A 16408-nucleotide genomic window follows, 5' to 3' on the forward strand; every position below is an offset into this window, starting at 1 on the left:
GTCTCTGAGAATCGCCCTGCGTAAAAGTGTCCTGAGGTCCCGCTTCTGCGCCCTTCCCGGCCCAAGCCGAACACAGGGTCAACCTCACTCTACAAAGTCAACAGGATAGAAATCCGCCACCCCGCGAGGAGCCCCTTCCTACTGTCTCCAAGGGGTCCCTGACACTGCCCTGAGCGACCCTAAGATACCTGGATGTCTCTGCTGGGCACAAACCTCTCTGGCGCCACTTCCACCATCCAACCTCTCCCGCGGCCCTCCCTTCCCTTTCTCCAACCACCCTCTCCACCCCGCGCCGCTCCCCTCTCGCCCCCGGCCCCGCCCGCCTCACCCAGCCAAACCCGAGCGGTGGAACGCTGCGCCGGGTAAACGCCGCGCGTCGGGTCCTCCCTCGCGCGGCTCCGGGCAGCGTTCCGTGGCCACCGCGCTCCCGGTAACAGCAGAAAGGGGAGGGAGGAGAGCTACCGAGGAGGGGACAGCGACGCCCGGACGCCGCCACGCCCCCCGCCTCCCACACGGGGGCCACCGTAGCTCTCTAGAAGCTCCTCAGGGAAGCAAAGCGCCATTCCCGCTGCAGGCACCGAGACGTCGCCCAGATGGAAGAAACTCTGGAGATGCGCGCTCCTACACCGGTGCCGCGGCGCCCGGGCCCAGCACCACGCACCTATGCGCGCCTCTGCCGGTCCTCCTAGAAATCCCGCCCTGCCTACCCGCGGCGCCAGACGCAACGACGTTTTCAGGGGTCAAAGACCTGGCAGAAATGACTTCCCAACCCCAGATGCCCCCAGCAGCAGTATTTAGCAGTCATACAATTGCCTGAAATGAAGAATGAGTAATCTGGATGAGTCGGCCCTGAAATCGACCTGCAACTTACCCGGAACGTGAGCTGTCTCTCTCTGACCTCTGCTGGCTGCTTCACCTGGAGTCTGAGTCCGACTCATGTAGCACTTCACTGTCCGCGTTAGTTCAGCCTTCACTGTCAGCAACTCGTCACCTTGTCCTCTTGCAGCGAAGGTTTGGAATCCCATCACGGGTGTGCAGTGGTTAGTCCTGAGATCATGGTGGTGCTAGGAGAACCTGCCAACCAATACAGAAAGTTGTCACGAATAGAAACCTAAGCTCTGGCCGGGTGCGGTGGTTCAAGCCTGTGATCCCAGCACCTACTTTGGGAGGCCAAGGCGGATGGATCACTTGAGGTTAGGAGTTTGAGACCAGCCTGGCCAACATGGTGAAAGCCTGTCTCTACTAAAAATATAAAAATTAGCCGAGCGTGGTGGTGGGCGCCTGTTATGCCGGCTACTAGGGAGACTGAAGCAGGAGCAACCCGGGAGGCGGAGGTTGCAGTAAGCCGAGATCGCGCCATTGCAGTCCAGCCTGGGCGACAGAGCAAGACTCTGTCAAAAAAAAAAAAAAAAAAAAACAGAAAGGAGAAGAAGGGAAGGAGGGAGGGAGGGAGGAAGGCAGGCAGGCAGGAAGGAACCCAAGGGAGGGAGGGAGGGAAGAAGGGAGGAAGGAAGGAAGGAAGGAACCTAAGCCAAGGAAGGAAGGAAGGAAGGAAAGCAAAGAAAGGAAGGAAGGAAGGAAGGGCGAACGAAGGAAGGAACCTAAGCCAAGGAAGGAAGGAACCTAAGCCCAGGAAGGAAGGAAAGAAGGAAGGAAGGAAGGTAGAAGGAATGAAGGAACCAAAGCCAAGGAAGGAAGGAAGGAAAGAAAAGTAGAAAGGAAGGAAGGAACCTAAGTCCCAGAAGGAAGGGAGGGAGGGATGGAGGAAGGAAGGAAGCTAAGCTCTCTCTCGCAGTGCCCTGACTTCTCCCGGGGAAGGACCTCTGAGCTGCCTGCACTGGTAATGACACGTAGGTGAACCGGTCCTGGCTTTCTTAGAAGATTCCCTGCTGCATAAAACCAAATCCCGTTGCACTTTCCTGGGTTCCTTGGCTTTGTCCTTTGTCATTTCCAGGATGGAGCAGAGGCACTGGTAATTTGGCTTTTACTTGCCTGGTACCTCTGGCATGGAGTGGCTAAACGGTGGCACCATGTACTAGTTGCTGCCATCTTCGGATAAAATATTGAATCAATATGACAAAAGTCAGATGAATACTAGCTGCCAATTACCCTGCTTCCCTTGGGGGCAGCCTGTTTGGAGCATAGACCAGCTTTGACCTGCAAGAACTCTGGATATTTGGAATATTTAAAATTCCAAATACAGTATCCCAGGAATTCAGGTCAGCTGAAGGCCGATTGGGAAGGGCTTACCTTAAATGAATCAGAAAGAAAAAGGTGTGGGTGTGTGCTAACATTTTTTGAGTATCGGCTATGTGCCAGGTACTTTTTCTTATTATTTTAAGCAAGTCTGTGAACATCCCTGAGAATAACAAATCATTTGTTCCCATTTCGCAAGGGGGAATCTATGACTTAGAGAGGTTCAAATAACTTGCCCAAGGTCGCAGAGCTAGTAGGTAGCACAGTTAGGCTTTGAAGGCAGGTGTATCTGACACGAAACCCTATGTCCAATTTCCACCATACTACCAGCAAGATGGAAGAATAATGAAATAAAGGGACCAGGCAAGAGCCAGTTTCAGGAATACTTAAAGGGAAAGAGGAGTCAGGAGGAACTTAGAGAAAGAATCTTGAAACAAGAGGAAATGTCATGCCAGGTAAATCAGTGAGTCAAAAACCAGAAACAGCTGTACTAGTTGGCAGACTGGACATAGTCCAAGGCAAGAAAATCGTTTTTGTAGGGAGATTAGGATATTTTGGACCAAGATTGTGGGCTTTAGTCATCCCCTCTGAAGCCACTCTGAAATCACCTTTCTCAAAACTGCCATAAGGCAGGCCTAGGCACTATCACGTGGACATCCTACTAAATCTGAGTATAGACCTTCGACATCTCGTCACAGACGCAGGAGGTTCACATTCTGAAAGAGCATCTCTAGGACTAAGGAGAAACATTCAGGGACAGGTTTTTCAAGTTAGGAATGCTCACTGGAAATCTGCTCTGTCCCCTCTGGGATCTGGAAGTAGAATTTCCCAAGCACTAAATGCTGAGGCGTGGACTTTCCAAGAATTTCCTGATTGGTTAATTCTGAGAATGTCACTGATCATTACAGACGGATCACCATGCAGGAAAAGGAGAGGCTGGTTTGGGTTTTTTCATGGGGAAGGTGAACTTCCAGATCACAGTGCCCTCCAAGACACAGGGCTTGAAAGTCATGAGTGTCAGGGACAACTCACTGTGTCAGCTAGCCCAGCCGGGCTCATGCCCAGCACCCATTGATCACACACAAAGCTCCATTGTGGCCAGGATAGCCTCATAAAAGACCGAAAGCCTAGCAGCTGCCTGCCAAAACCCAGCCAGGCTTCACAAGAAGTGATTTGTGCTGTGAGCAGAGCTTTGACCCCGGTTTTGAACTCAGCTGACAGTCAGCAAAGGGGAAACCAGTCTCTGTACAAAACAGGAAGGAAATGAGATGAAATGAACTGCATTATAAGCTACCAGAGGGTGCCTAATGGCATCTTCACCACATAGAAGTCCCAGGAAGAAAGACTGATGATTTCGCATGGGAGAGAAGCCCAGACAAGCACCAGGGAAGGAAAGAACCGAGGAAAGCTGCATTTGGCTTGGCTGTTTCTCTTCCTCCTTGCCTGATTTAAACAGCCACTGTCTGCAAAAGGACACATCTGTATGAATCCACTTACATGAGGAACCTAGAATAGACAAATTCATAGAGACAGAAAGTAGAACAGAAGTTGGCAGGGCCTGGCAGGATGGGGAATCCAGAGTTATTGCTTGATGGACACAGATTTTCTGTCTGGTTGATGAAAAAGTTCTGGAGAGAGATTGTAGTGATAGTTGCACAATGCTGTAAATGTACTTAATGCCACTGAATTGTACACTGAAAAATGGTTATGATAATACATTTTGTTATATTTTACCACAAATATATATGTGTATGGTGTATGTATATATGTATATATTATTTATATATTTTACATATACATATATATGTAAAAAAATATAAATGTATTATCATGATGTAATACTTCTTTGGAGTAAAAGCCCAGGTGAAAGCAATCAGCTGACAGGGCCCCTACATCTGGAAATTCTTCACTTGAATTTTTGTTCATTTCTCTTTTTAATTTTTATTTATTTATTTTTGAGATGGAGTCTCACTCTGTCACCCAGGCTGGAGTGCAGTGGCATGATCTCGGCTCAGTGCAACCTCTACCTCCCAGGTTCAAGCAATTCTTGTGCCTCAGCCTCCCAACTAGCTAGGATTACAGGCATGCACCACCACACCCAGCTAATTTTTGTATTTGTAGTAGAGATGGGGTTTCACCATGTTGGCCAGGCTGGTCTCGAACTCCTGACCACAGGTGATCTGCCTGCCTTGGTCTCCCAAAGTGCTGGGATTACAGGTGTGAGCCACCACACCCAGCCTTTTTGCTTTTAATTTTTTTTTTTTGAGACAGGGTCTTGCTCTGTTGCCCAGCCTGAGTGCAGCGGCATGATCATGACTCACTGCAGCCTCGACCTCCCAGGCTCAGGTGATCCTCCCACCTCAGCCTCCCTAATAATTGGGACTACAGGCAAACAGCACCACACCCAGCTAAATTTTTTAAGTTATTTGTAGAGATGAGGGTTTCCCTATGTTTCTCAGGCTGGTCTCGAACTCCTGGGCTCAAACAATCCTCCCGCCTTGGCCTCCCAGAGTGCTGGGATTACAGGCATGAACCACTACGCCTGGCTCTATGAATGTTAATAAATCTTTGCCAGGCATGGTGGCTCACACCTGTAATCCAAGCACTTTGGGAGGTGGAGGTGGGTGGATCTCTTGAGGTCAGGAGTTCCAGACCAGCCTGGCCAACATGGTGAAACTCCACCTCTACTAAAATATAAAAATTAGCTGGGCATGGTGGCAGATGCCTGTAATCCCAGCTACTTGGTAGGCTGAGGCAGGAGAATCGCTTGAACCCGGGAGGCAGAGGTTGCAGTGAGCCAGGATAGTGCCACTACACTCCAGCCTGAGCAACAGAGCAAGACTCTGTCTCAAAATAATCAAATAAATAAATGAATCTTAATTTATTTTTCTTTCCATTTAGGGGTGCCCAGGGCCCAGCTTTTGGGTTGTTGCAGCTCCTTATTCAGAAGGAAGAGTAGTTCTGCCATTTTACTCTCTGCTCCAGCTGGTGTTAAGTAGCTGGGGGTTTGTGGTGGCATAGTCAGAGATGTGGCCCTAAAAGGGACTCTTTACCTTTGAGGACTAAACTCATTTTTTTTTTTTTTGCCCAAATTCCTATCTAAGCGGTCTGGGGAGTCATGCCCTACAAATCATAAATTCTCATCAGATGGGTTTTATTTAACCCTGTATGTCGTGACTTACTTTCCAATCTGACTCTGGCATAACATCACGAGACAAGGAAGAAAATCAAAATATTTTACCCCAAAACGTGTTTCTTTGCCATATTTTGAAATGACCCTGCAAAGCTGTTCTTTGTGGGGGAAAATTTACATCTGTAAAAGATCTCTATTAAAATAGCTAGATCTTTTTCTTCCAGACCCTCCCAATCTAAAGAGATTAACTAGGATCTGAATAGGAAACATTTGTCATCTATTGTCTCTAAGGGCAGACACTATAAGACTTCAAAACAACTTTGGTCACCACAATTTTTATCTTAACCTGAACATTCCCTTCTTATGAATCCCAGGTTTTTAGACAAACTCAACCAATTGTCAACCAGAAAATGTTTAAATTCCCCTATAACCTGGAAGCCCCACCACCGCCGGCTTTGAATTGTCCCGCCTTTCCGGACCAAACCAACTATTTCTTCAGTGTATTTGATGGATGTCTCATGCCTCTCTAAAATGTGTAAAACCAAGCTGGGCCCTGACCACCTTGGACACATGTTCTCAGGACCTCCTGAGGGCTGTGTCACTGGTCATGGTCACTCATATTTGGCTCAGAATAAATCTCTTCAAATATTTTATAGAGTTTGACTCTTTTCGTCGACACCTTTGATATTAAATCTATGCACTATTTACAAAGAGAGAGGGAGAAGGAAAGGGAGGGAATGAGAGAGAGAGAGAAATTGAAGAAATTAAAAGGATTGTAGACCCAACTGACTATTTGCTTCCAGCAGCCAAGATGACCAGTTAGGACCATCCCATAGCTTCAGGCTGACCATTATCCCCAGGGTAAGCCTGTTCCTGAAAATGACTGGATGAGGGGATGTGCTCTTGGTCTGACAGATAACAGGAAGTAACCTTTGACTTTTAGTCCTTCCTCTTGTGTCTTCAGTACACAGTTGCCACTTTTCCTCTTTGAAGATGCTCTTAGCTGGACTAGTAGAACTAGAAGCTGCACCTGTCTTGTGGTCTACTTTTATGACTAACAATGTGGTATAGATAAAATCCGTGGTTCCACATGAGTGCAATGGCAGTCTACCATTAGAACTAAAGACATTAAGTTGTTTGTATTCTGTCTTGCCCACTGGGTTGTGGAGCCAGGAAAACCTTACTCATTCTTGAATTTCTTCCCCATCCCCCATCCAGAACCTAGCCACGTACTTTATATATTTTAGGTGTTTCATAAATGTTTTTAACTGCTCTCATGGCTTGTGCGGTATGATTTGAATGCCATCCTGCAAAACAGAAAGACGTTAAACTAAGATTATCCCATGCTTGGAAACAGTTAATATGTCCAAAGTTCAAAGTCTTCATCTAACATTTATAGTGTTGTCTGAAATTTCAACCTAATTTTCAGTCTCTTCTTTCAAGCCTGCCTCAAATACCCTAAAATCCACAATAGCCATCAATTGTTCTGGGAATATTCTCCATTTTCCTACCCTCGTACCCCAAGTCATTGACCACATCTTATATTCTTCACATGTACTTCCTAGTGTTGACCCTATACTTCAGTGTTTTGTGCCTGACATTTCCTTTGTCTCGGGGGTAGCCTTGCAGCCCAGTTTAGATAATCCCCAAGTCATTTCCACATGGACTGTTTGATAAGGAAAGGCTAAAAGACTTAGATAAAATCTTAGGTGGCTAGTATGAATTTTATTCTATAACTCTGGTATCAAAAAAAAGTGACATTATCTTATTTTTCCAAAATTTCTTCTAACTCAAATGAAATTGACCTGGTATTTCCTACTTGAGTAAATGACAAGCAATGGAGTCTACCACATGTTGGAGAGCCTTACTCTTATCCCGCTAGAGCTTCTTGAGAGCCCAGGTACTTACGGAACATCCAGGGAAAGATTTCTGGCCTTTGTTCCATCATTATCACTGCAGAAATTCCCATTTTCAAAGCCTGTGTTAATTAGGAAGTTCTATCACTCTATGCCCAGTGTAGGTACAGGGATCCTTTGCCAAGCCCCTAGAGGTTTAATGGTTCAGCATCCAAATGCTACCCTTTCAGAGAGTCTCTTCCTCATTCAAACACCTTCTTCAAACTTCCCAGCAAAACAAACAAACAAAAAATCCCTCTCCCTTATCTCCTACCTGAAGAAGCTACCTCCCAGTCAGGCAACTCCTGCCTCTCTGCATACCATATCTTAGAGACAAAAAAACTAAAGACAAAAATCTTTAACTCTGCCCCTTGGGACTCCCAGCCCTGCTGGCCGTCTTTCAGGAGGGGAGAGAAAAGAGGTCTCATTGATTCAGATTTTTCCACAAAGCAGTAAGAACAAAACAAATCAATTTCTTAATTATCAGCAGCCGCAAAATACAAATGAATTCCTCAATAAATTATCCTGCCACAGTGGTTCATAAATTCTAATGCACTGGTACAATGAATACCAACGGATACTGGTCTGTGACCTGAACAGAGGTTGCATCTCTAGAAAGTTTATAGATCCAGCTTCTCTTGCATCAATTAACTTCACCAGCCATTAAAGTCATTCAGCTTAATGTGATGCTCTGATTTTATGCTCACCAAGCCATCTACTTAAAAGTGGACTTTCTATGTCAATTTGCTTATAGAAAGAGAAGGCATTTATGAGTGAGAACATGTGGTGTTTGGTTTTCTGTTCTTGTGTTAGTTTGCAGAGAATGATGGTTTCCAGCTTCATCCATGTCCCTGCAAAGGACATTAACTCATTCTTTTGTATGGCTGCATAGTATTCCATGGTGTATATGTGCCACGTTTTCTTTATCCAGGCTATCATTGATGGGCATTTGGGTTGGTTCCAAGTCTTTGCTATTGTGAATAGTGCTGCAATAAGCATGCGTGCAAAGTGGGAGCTGAACAATGAGAACACATGGACACAGGGAGGGGAATATCACACACCAGGGCCTGTCAAGGGGTGGGGGCTAAGGGGAGGGAAAGCACTAGGACAAATACCTAATGCATGCCGGGCTTAAAACCTAGATGACAGGCCGGACACGGTGGCTCACGCCTTTAATCCCAGCACTTTGGGAGGCCAAGGCGGGTGGATCACGAGGTCAGGAGTTCAGGACCAGCCTGGCCAAGATGGTGAAACCCTGTCTCTACTAAAAATACAAAAATTAGTTGGGCATGGTGGCAAGTGCCTGTAATCCCAGCTACTCAGGATGCTGAGGCAGAGAATTGCTTGAACCCAGGGGGTAGAAGTTGCAGTGAATCGAGACCGCGCCACTGCACTCCAGCCTGGGTGACAGAGTAAGACTCCGTCTCAAAAAAACAAAACAAAACCAAACAAAAAAAACCTAGATGAGGGGTTGATGGCTGCGGCATACCACCATGGTACATGTATACCAATGAAACAAACCTGCATGTTCTGCATATGTATCACAGAACTTACAGTATAATTAATAAATAAAACAATTTAACTCATTCACATGTTTGCAAAGACCCTAAATAAAATATTAGTAAAGTAGCCGGGGGTGGTGGTGGGCACCTGTAATCTCAGCTACTCAGGAGGCTAAGGCAGGAGCATCGCTTGAACCCAGGAGGCAGAGGTTGCAGTGAGCTGAGATCGTGCCATTGTGCTCCAGCCTGGGCAACAAGAGTGCAACTCCATCTTAAAAAAAAAAAAAAAAAGTAAATATAGTGTCGGAATAAAAGAGAAAATACACTGAAAAAAAAAATAGAAGGCATTTACCAACCAGTATGGACATTCCCACCTACTCCACTCCCCTAATGTTATATTTTTATAGTACATAGTAATAAATTATCATTCTTGCTTATATATTAATCTCTAGTGAGTTTGGTCCGATTACATCAGACTCTGTAATAAGTGGAATAATGGTCCCCCAAAGATGTCCACATTTTAATGCCAGGAGCCTGTAATTATGTTACACGGTAAGGGGGAATTAAAACCGCAGATAGAATTAAGATTGCTAGGCTGGGCACAGTGGTTCATGCCTGTAATCCCAGCACTTTGGGAGGCCAAAGTGGGTGAATCACTTGAGGCCAGGAGTTCGAGACCAGCCTGGGCAATATGAGGAAACCTTGTCTCTACCAAAAATACAAAAATTGGCCAGTCTCATAATGCAGTCTTAAAAATAAATAAACAAAAATTTAAAATAAAATATTTTTAAAAATTTTAAAAAGAATTAAGATTGCTAGTTAATCAGCTGGCTTTAAAATGAAGAGATTATCCTGGGTTATCCATATGAGCTCAATGTCATCACAAAGATCCTTATAGTAAAAGAGGGAGACAGGAGAGTCAGAGTCAGAGTGATTCATTGTGACAAAATTTTGACCAGCCATTGCTGCCTTTGAAAAAAATGGAAGGAGGCCATCCATGAGGCAAAGAATATGGGCAGCGTCTATAAAGACAAAGAGACTAGGAAACAGATCCTCCCAGAGCTTTCCAAAAGGAACAGAGCCCCACTGACACCTTGATTTTAGCCCTGCTAGGCTCATTTCAGACTTCTGGCCTCCAGAGCTATATGATAATACATTTCTATTGGTTTTGTTTGTTTGTTTGATTCTTTTGAGGCCGAGTCTCACTCTGTCACTCAGGCTGGAGTGCAGTGGTGCGATCTCAGCTCACTGCAACCTCCGCCTCCTGGGTTCAACTGATTCTCCTGCCTCAGCTTCCAAGTAGCTGCGATTACAGGCACAGGCCATGATGCCCGGCTACTTTTTGTATTTTTAGTACAGACAGGGTTTCACCATGTTGGCCAGGCTAGTCTCAAACTCCTGACCTCAAGTGATCAGCCCGCCTCGGCCTCCCAAAGTGCTGGGATTACAGGCGTGAGCCACCGTCCCCGGCCATTTCTATTGTTATAAGCACTAAATTTATAGTTACTCGTTACAGCAGCAAGAGGAAACTAATAGGACCCTGACAGCCTGAATTATTTTGGTTGCACTGACGACATACAGTCTCTGGATTTCGTATACCTGCCAAGTGGTTTCCTGGACTCACCTGGAAATATCTCAATTTTTTTCTTTCCCTAATTATCCAAATGCTTTGAACATAATATAGGCTCTTAAAAATATCTGTTGAATCAATGAATTTTGGCTAAATATAAAGTCTGTGAGTCATGGCTGGTGTGTTTTTGATAGTCTGAAAACTTTTAGGATTAACCATTTCTCTCTCTAATGAGTTGTGAATAAATGCCTCTAATATCAATGTGATAGATCATTTTATGTGTCACTGGGATAAGAGGATGCCCAGATAGCTGGTCAAACATTATTTCTGGGTGTGTCTGTGAGGGTGTTTCTGGATAAGATTAGCAGCATTTGAATCTGTGAACTCAGTAAAGTAGGTTGGCCCTCCCCACTGTTAGGGGGCATCATTCAATCCCTTGAGGGCCTGAATAGACAGAGGAAGGAAGAATTCACCCCTTTTTCTCCGCCCCACTGCCTCAGCTAGACCATCTTGTCTCATCTCCTACTGTGCCCTTTGTTCTCAGCCCTTCAGACTTGTATTTCATTATTCCATCGACCTTCCTGGGTCTCCAACTAGCAGACAGCATATTGTGGATTTCTCAGCCTCCGTAACCTCCATGATCATGTGAGCCAATTTCTCATAATAAATCAACTTCTCAGCCGGACGCAGTTGCTCATGCCTATAATCCCAGCACTTTGAGAGGCCAAGGCGGGCGGATCACCTAAGGTCAGGAGTTCGAGACCATCCTGGCCAATATGGTGAAACCGTGTATCTACTAAAAATACAAAAATTAGACAGGTGTGGTGGCGGGAGCCTGTAATCCCAGCTATTCATGAGCCTGAGGCAGGAGAATCGCCTGAACCCAGGAGGCGGAGTTTGCAGTGAACTGAGATCGTGCCACTGCACTCCAGCCTGGCAACAGAGGGAGACTCCATCTCAAAAAATAAAATAAAATAATAAATTTCTCTCTCTCATATATATAATATATAGATATAGATATATATACAAATATACATATACATGTATACATATATTATGTGTATATTATATATGTGCATATATTTATACACACAGAGAAAGTATAGTGTATACATATACATATGCTTTTGTGTATATATACATACACATATACACACATATATACACAAAAGCAAAATGAGCAAAAGTCCTCAGTTTCAATATCCTATTGGTTCTATTTCTCTGGAGAACCCTAAAAATCAAGCAACTGGTAGTTAAATTATATGGACTTAACAGCAAATTTGTGAGGATAACACGTAGCTCTTTTTTCTTCTTACATGGAAAATGTGAATCATTTGAAAATCAATGCCTAGTCTTAACATACAGTAGTGACTTTCCCCATACAAGAGGAAGCTTTCTTTCTTTCTTTCTTTTTTTTTTTTTTTTTTTTAGACAGAGTCTAAAATATTTTAAAAAATATTACCCAGTAACCCAGGCTGGAGTGCAGTGGCATGATTTCGGCTCACTGCAACCTCTGCCTCCCGGGTTCAAGCGATTCTCATGACTCAGTCTCCTGAATAGTTGGGACTACAGGCATGAGCCACCGCGCCCGGCCCAGGAAGCTTTATTTCTATTTAGAGGTGTGTGGAAGCTCTTTAGGCAGTCTAGGAAGTTTAGACAGTTTAGGAAGCTGGTGACATTCTGGTCAACACTGCTGACAACATATCATGTCCAACACTAAACACTGAGCCTGTCTGAAGAAGAAAAGACAAGTAGAGAGTTTCAATGAACCATTACAACATTTGGTCAGCTAAGAAGGGCTCCCGAGAGACCAGTTGTTACTGTCTGGTGCTAGCACTGCTGTCACAATGTCAAACCAAGTGTAAATAAAAAGGTCCCTTGAAAAATGCTATCAGTTGGAAGTTGCTGGCTTGAGAACCCTCCTGGGAAGAGATGTGCTTCTTGTATTGAGACTAGCCACACTCACTGGGCCTGTGTGGGCTTGGGGACTTTAAAGAAAAAAGTTCGGCCGGGTGCAGTGGCTCATGCCTGTAATCCCAGCACTTTGGAAGGCCGAGGTTGGTGGATCACCTGAGGTTGGGAGTTCAAGACCAGCCTGACCAACATGGAGAAACCCTGTCTCTACTAAAAATACAAAATTAGCCGGGCGTGGTGGCACATGCCTGTAATCCCAGCTACTCCGGAGGCTGAGGCAGGAGAATTGCTTGAATCCGGGAGGCGGAAGTTGCAGTGAGCAGAGGTCTCGCCATTGCACTCCAGCCTGGGCAACAAGAGCGAAACTCTGTCTAAAAAAAAAAGAAAGAAAAAGAAAAAAGTTCATTGTCCCTAATTAGTGTTGTATTTCTGTGACTTTAAAGCAGTCCTATTCGTTTTTTTTTCTTTTCCTTTTTCTTGTTGAGATGGAGTCTCGCTCTGTTGCCCAGGCTGGAGTGCAGTGGCACAATCTTGGCTTACCACAACCTCCGCCTCCCAGGTTCAAATGATTCTCCTGCCTCAGCCTCCCAAGTAGCTGGGACTACAGGCATGTGCTACTATGCCTGGCTAATTTTTGTATTTTTAGTAGAGATGGGGTTTCACTGTGTTGGCCAGACTGGTCTCAAACTCCTGACCTCGTGATCCTCCCGCCTCAGCCTCCCAAAGTGCTGGGATTACAGGCCTGAGCCACCACGCCCGGCCAGTCCTATTTGTTAAAGTGATAAAACATGTAAGAGTTGGCAGAAATATGTGCAACACATGGAACAAAAAGAAAGCCTGGCTGGTTTGTGTTGCTGCTCTAAGTTGAGCTTGGCTGGATTATGAGAAGGAAGAGTGAGCAGCAAAGTCTGGAGATGGGAGTCTAAAACCACTTTAAAGAGCTGTAGACTTAATTCCAAGGGCAGTGGGAGCTACTTAAGGGCTTTGAACAGTGGGGCATGATCAGGTTGGAAGCCTATATTTGCATTTTCCTTCCTTGGTGATCTAATATTCCTTAAGGCAGTGCTTTCCAAACTTTAATGTGCACAGGAATTACCTGGAATCTTGGGAAAGTGCAGATTCTGACTGAGTAAGTCTCATGTGGGTCTCCAGATGCTGCGACAAGCTCCTAGGTGACGACAGGGCTGCTGAGCTCCAGACTGCTCTCTGAGTAACAAAGTCCTAGACAGAATCATTTGTGAGCCTCCCCCACTGGCTTTTTCAGAGCCTGCAAGAAAGCGAGGGAGCAGCCGTAAGGCACAGACAAAGCTCCTTTCCATCCTCAAATGGCTACATGTTTTCCTGGGGCGACCTAATTGCTCAGGCAGAGAACGTTGTGCCAATGTCATTAGTCATTCCTTCTGAGTGTTTTGTGTTCTGGACCATTACTTAGACTCTGCTCTTTTAGCTCAGAACTTTGTGTCTCATCTGGCTCTCCATGTGCTCAGTTACCAAATGGGCTTTGAAATTCCATTTGGCCAAGCACTGTGGCTCACGCCTGTAATCCCAGCACTTTGGGAGGCTGAGGCAGACAGATCATCTGAGGCCAGGAGTTTGAGACCAGCCTGGCCAACATGGTGAAACCCCATCTGTACTAAAAAATTAGCTGGGTATGGTGGCATGCACATGTAATCCTAACTACTTGGGAGGCGGAGGCACAAGAATCACTTGAACCCAGGAGGTGGAGGTTTCAGTGAGCCAAGATCGCACCACTGCACTCCAGCCTGGGCCAACAGAGCAAGGCTCTGTCTCAAAAAAAAAAAAAAAATTCTATTTTCCTGCCGTCTGCAGCAGGATTGACTTCCCCATTCCTTGAGATTGACATCAAGCCAAGAATATCAGATTCTCCAAATGTGACCAGTTTGCCTTTCTTCAAATAATCTTGCGATGTGAAGGGAGGTTGCAGAGTCATAAATTTGACTATTTTTAAAAATTTTATTTTCTTTTTAGACTAAAAAGACTAGATCTGAGAGAATATTTTAAATTGACATTGCGGAGAGAGAAACACAGGACTCTAGCCTTTGTTTTGGTCATCATAGCATAGATAGATACACACACACACACACACACACACCCTTTTATAGTAGAAATGAAATGATAAATGTAAAGTACTTAGCACAGTGCCTAGCACACAGGAAACATCTGAAGGAAATTAAAGTATTTTACCCCAAAATATATTTCTTTGACATATTTTGAGATGGCTGCTCAGGGAGACAGCAAAGCTGTCTTGTGGGGGAGATTTGCATCTGCAGAAAATCTGCATTGATGCAACCAGGCCTTCCCTGGTCTACATGTGGGAAAGGTGAACTGAGAGCCTGCCACCTTTAAACATCTGAAAGAAACATTTACCATCTATTTTCTCTGAGGGCTGCTACCAGTGAGGTTTTATTTACATGAACAAGACCACGTTTACTAGCCAGAGCTCCTCCTTCCTCTTTTTCTCTCTCTCATATAACTTACCTTGCCACTATAACCTGGTTTATTACCAGAACCTGTTTCTGGCCATGCTCTGAGCCCCCATGCTTTCTGTAACCTTCTGTACTCCACTGGGGGTTGGGTAATCATTCTGTGATTCTGCCAATGTACATATTAATAAATTTGTAAGCATTTTCTGCAATTATCTGTCTTTTGCAAGTTGATTTTTCAATGAAACTTCAGAGGGCAAAGGGGAAGTTTTCTCTTGGCCCCTACATATCCAATATATGGTAGCTATTATGATCAAAATACATACTTTAAGTCTGAACGCCATGGCTTACACCTGTAATCTCAGCACTTTATGAGGCCTTGGCCTCCCAACGATCACTTGCGGTCAGGAGTTCGAGACCAGCCTGGGTGACACAGTGAGACTGTGTCTCTACAAAAATTTTGAAACATTAGTCAGCCGTGGTGGCATACGCCTGTAGTCCCAGTTATTTGAGAGGCTAAGGTGGGAGGATTGCTTGTGCCCAGAAGTTTGAGGCTGCAGTGAGCCATGATCAAGCCACTGCACTCCAGCCCAGGCAACACAGCGAGAGCCTATTTCAAAAAAAAAAAAAAAAAAAAAAAGAGAGAGAGAGAGGAAAAAAAGGAAAAAAAATACATGCTTTACAGACGTGATGTGAGAGTTAAGTAACATGTGTAAAGCACTTTAGGATAGTGCCTGGCACGTGGTAGATGTTGAATACACCATAGCTTTCGTGATGGTGATGATGATGGAGATGATGAGGAGGAGGAGAGGATGGGAGGAAGAGAAGCAAGAGGAGAAGAAAAGGGGAGAGAGGGGGAAGATAAGAAAGGGGAGGGAGAGGAGGTGGTGGTTGGTGGGGAATTGGAGGGGAGAGGAATATAAAGTTTGACTTAAACAGGGATAACAACAGTGGTGTGCTGATAAATGTTTAACAACTGGCCTTCAGCACACCACTGTATAAGCGGCAGGATAAGATTAGTTCCAAGAGTCTCCAAGGCCGGTTTTGATGGTGACAGCATGAATGGGAGGTGTGAGGAGGTATGGCAGGAGCTCACGGAGCTTTGGGATTCTCCCAACCTTCCTGCCATTGCAATGACACTCATTCCACAATTAAGACTGGGTGTATCTTTATGGTTTAAAATGATAAATTTTATGTTATGTACATTTTACTATAATAACATATTTTTAGTTAAAAATAACATCAACAAGAAAACTGGTGAGATCAAAATAAAATCAATTGTTTAATAGTTAAACAAAAACCCTGAGATATCCTCATGATAACCTTGTTTGGAATTAAGACAGAATCAAGAAGTCAAGCCACTGTAACTTGAAGCATTCCTCTTCAAGAATCTCTCCATCTTCTTCAGTTTCTGTTTTCTCTTTTTCCTCCTGTCCATCACCTGAATCACCCTTTAAATTTGCAAGTCCTGAGAGTGGTGCCTCACCAAGGACTCTCTGTGGGCCCTGCGTCTTTGCTGAGCTCGCCCTAGTTTGAGCAGTGGTCAGGCAATAGTCAGTTTCTCCTGGCAGAGTCACCATTCCCTTATCTGTGCTCTTCTAAGCCTCTGGAAATTAGAAACTTCCCCTAAGTACTTTCTTTCCAGGAAGGAGACTCAAAATATTCCTTTTCCTGTGCCCCACACCTGTGTTCTCAGCACTCATACTTCTCCAGGTTATATTCCTGTTAGTTGTGTTAAGGTCTTTTTCTGTCCT

General features: G+C 44.8%; 1 protein-coding gene across 17 annotated transcripts in view; it reads right to left on the reverse strand.

Moving 5' to 3' along the window:
- Positions 1-16408, reverse strand: part of LOC129526151 (protein associated with UVRAG as autophagy enhancer-like) — an 82007-nt gene that overhangs the window by 31500 nt on the left and 34099 nt on the right. For 6 of the 17 annotated variants that reach the window (XM_063697366.1, XM_063697356.1, XM_063697363.1 and 3 more), the window contains 2 exons: positions 13307-13477; positions 872-1074 (listed from right to left, as the gene is read on the reverse strand). In XM_063697366.1, coding sequence (XP_063553436.1) covers positions 872-1025 — 154 coding nt within the window. In that variant the 5' untranslated portion in view covers positions 1026-1074; positions 13307-13477. Of the gene's footprint in view, positions 1-328; positions 1075-8874; positions 8998-13306; positions 13478-16408 lie in introns of those variants that run through there. The other 11 variants (XM_063697364.1, XM_063697355.1, XM_063697365.1 and 8 more) reach the window with 4 other exon arrangements.

This window comes from Gorilla gorilla, chromosome 14 (assembly GCF_029281585.2).
Source record: "Gorilla gorilla gorilla isolate KB3781 chromosome 14, NHGRI_mGorGor1-v2.1_pri, whole genome shotgun sequence".
Classification (NCBI taxonomy): domain Eukaryota; kingdom Metazoa; phylum Chordata; class Mammalia; order Primates; family Hominidae; genus Gorilla; species Gorilla gorilla.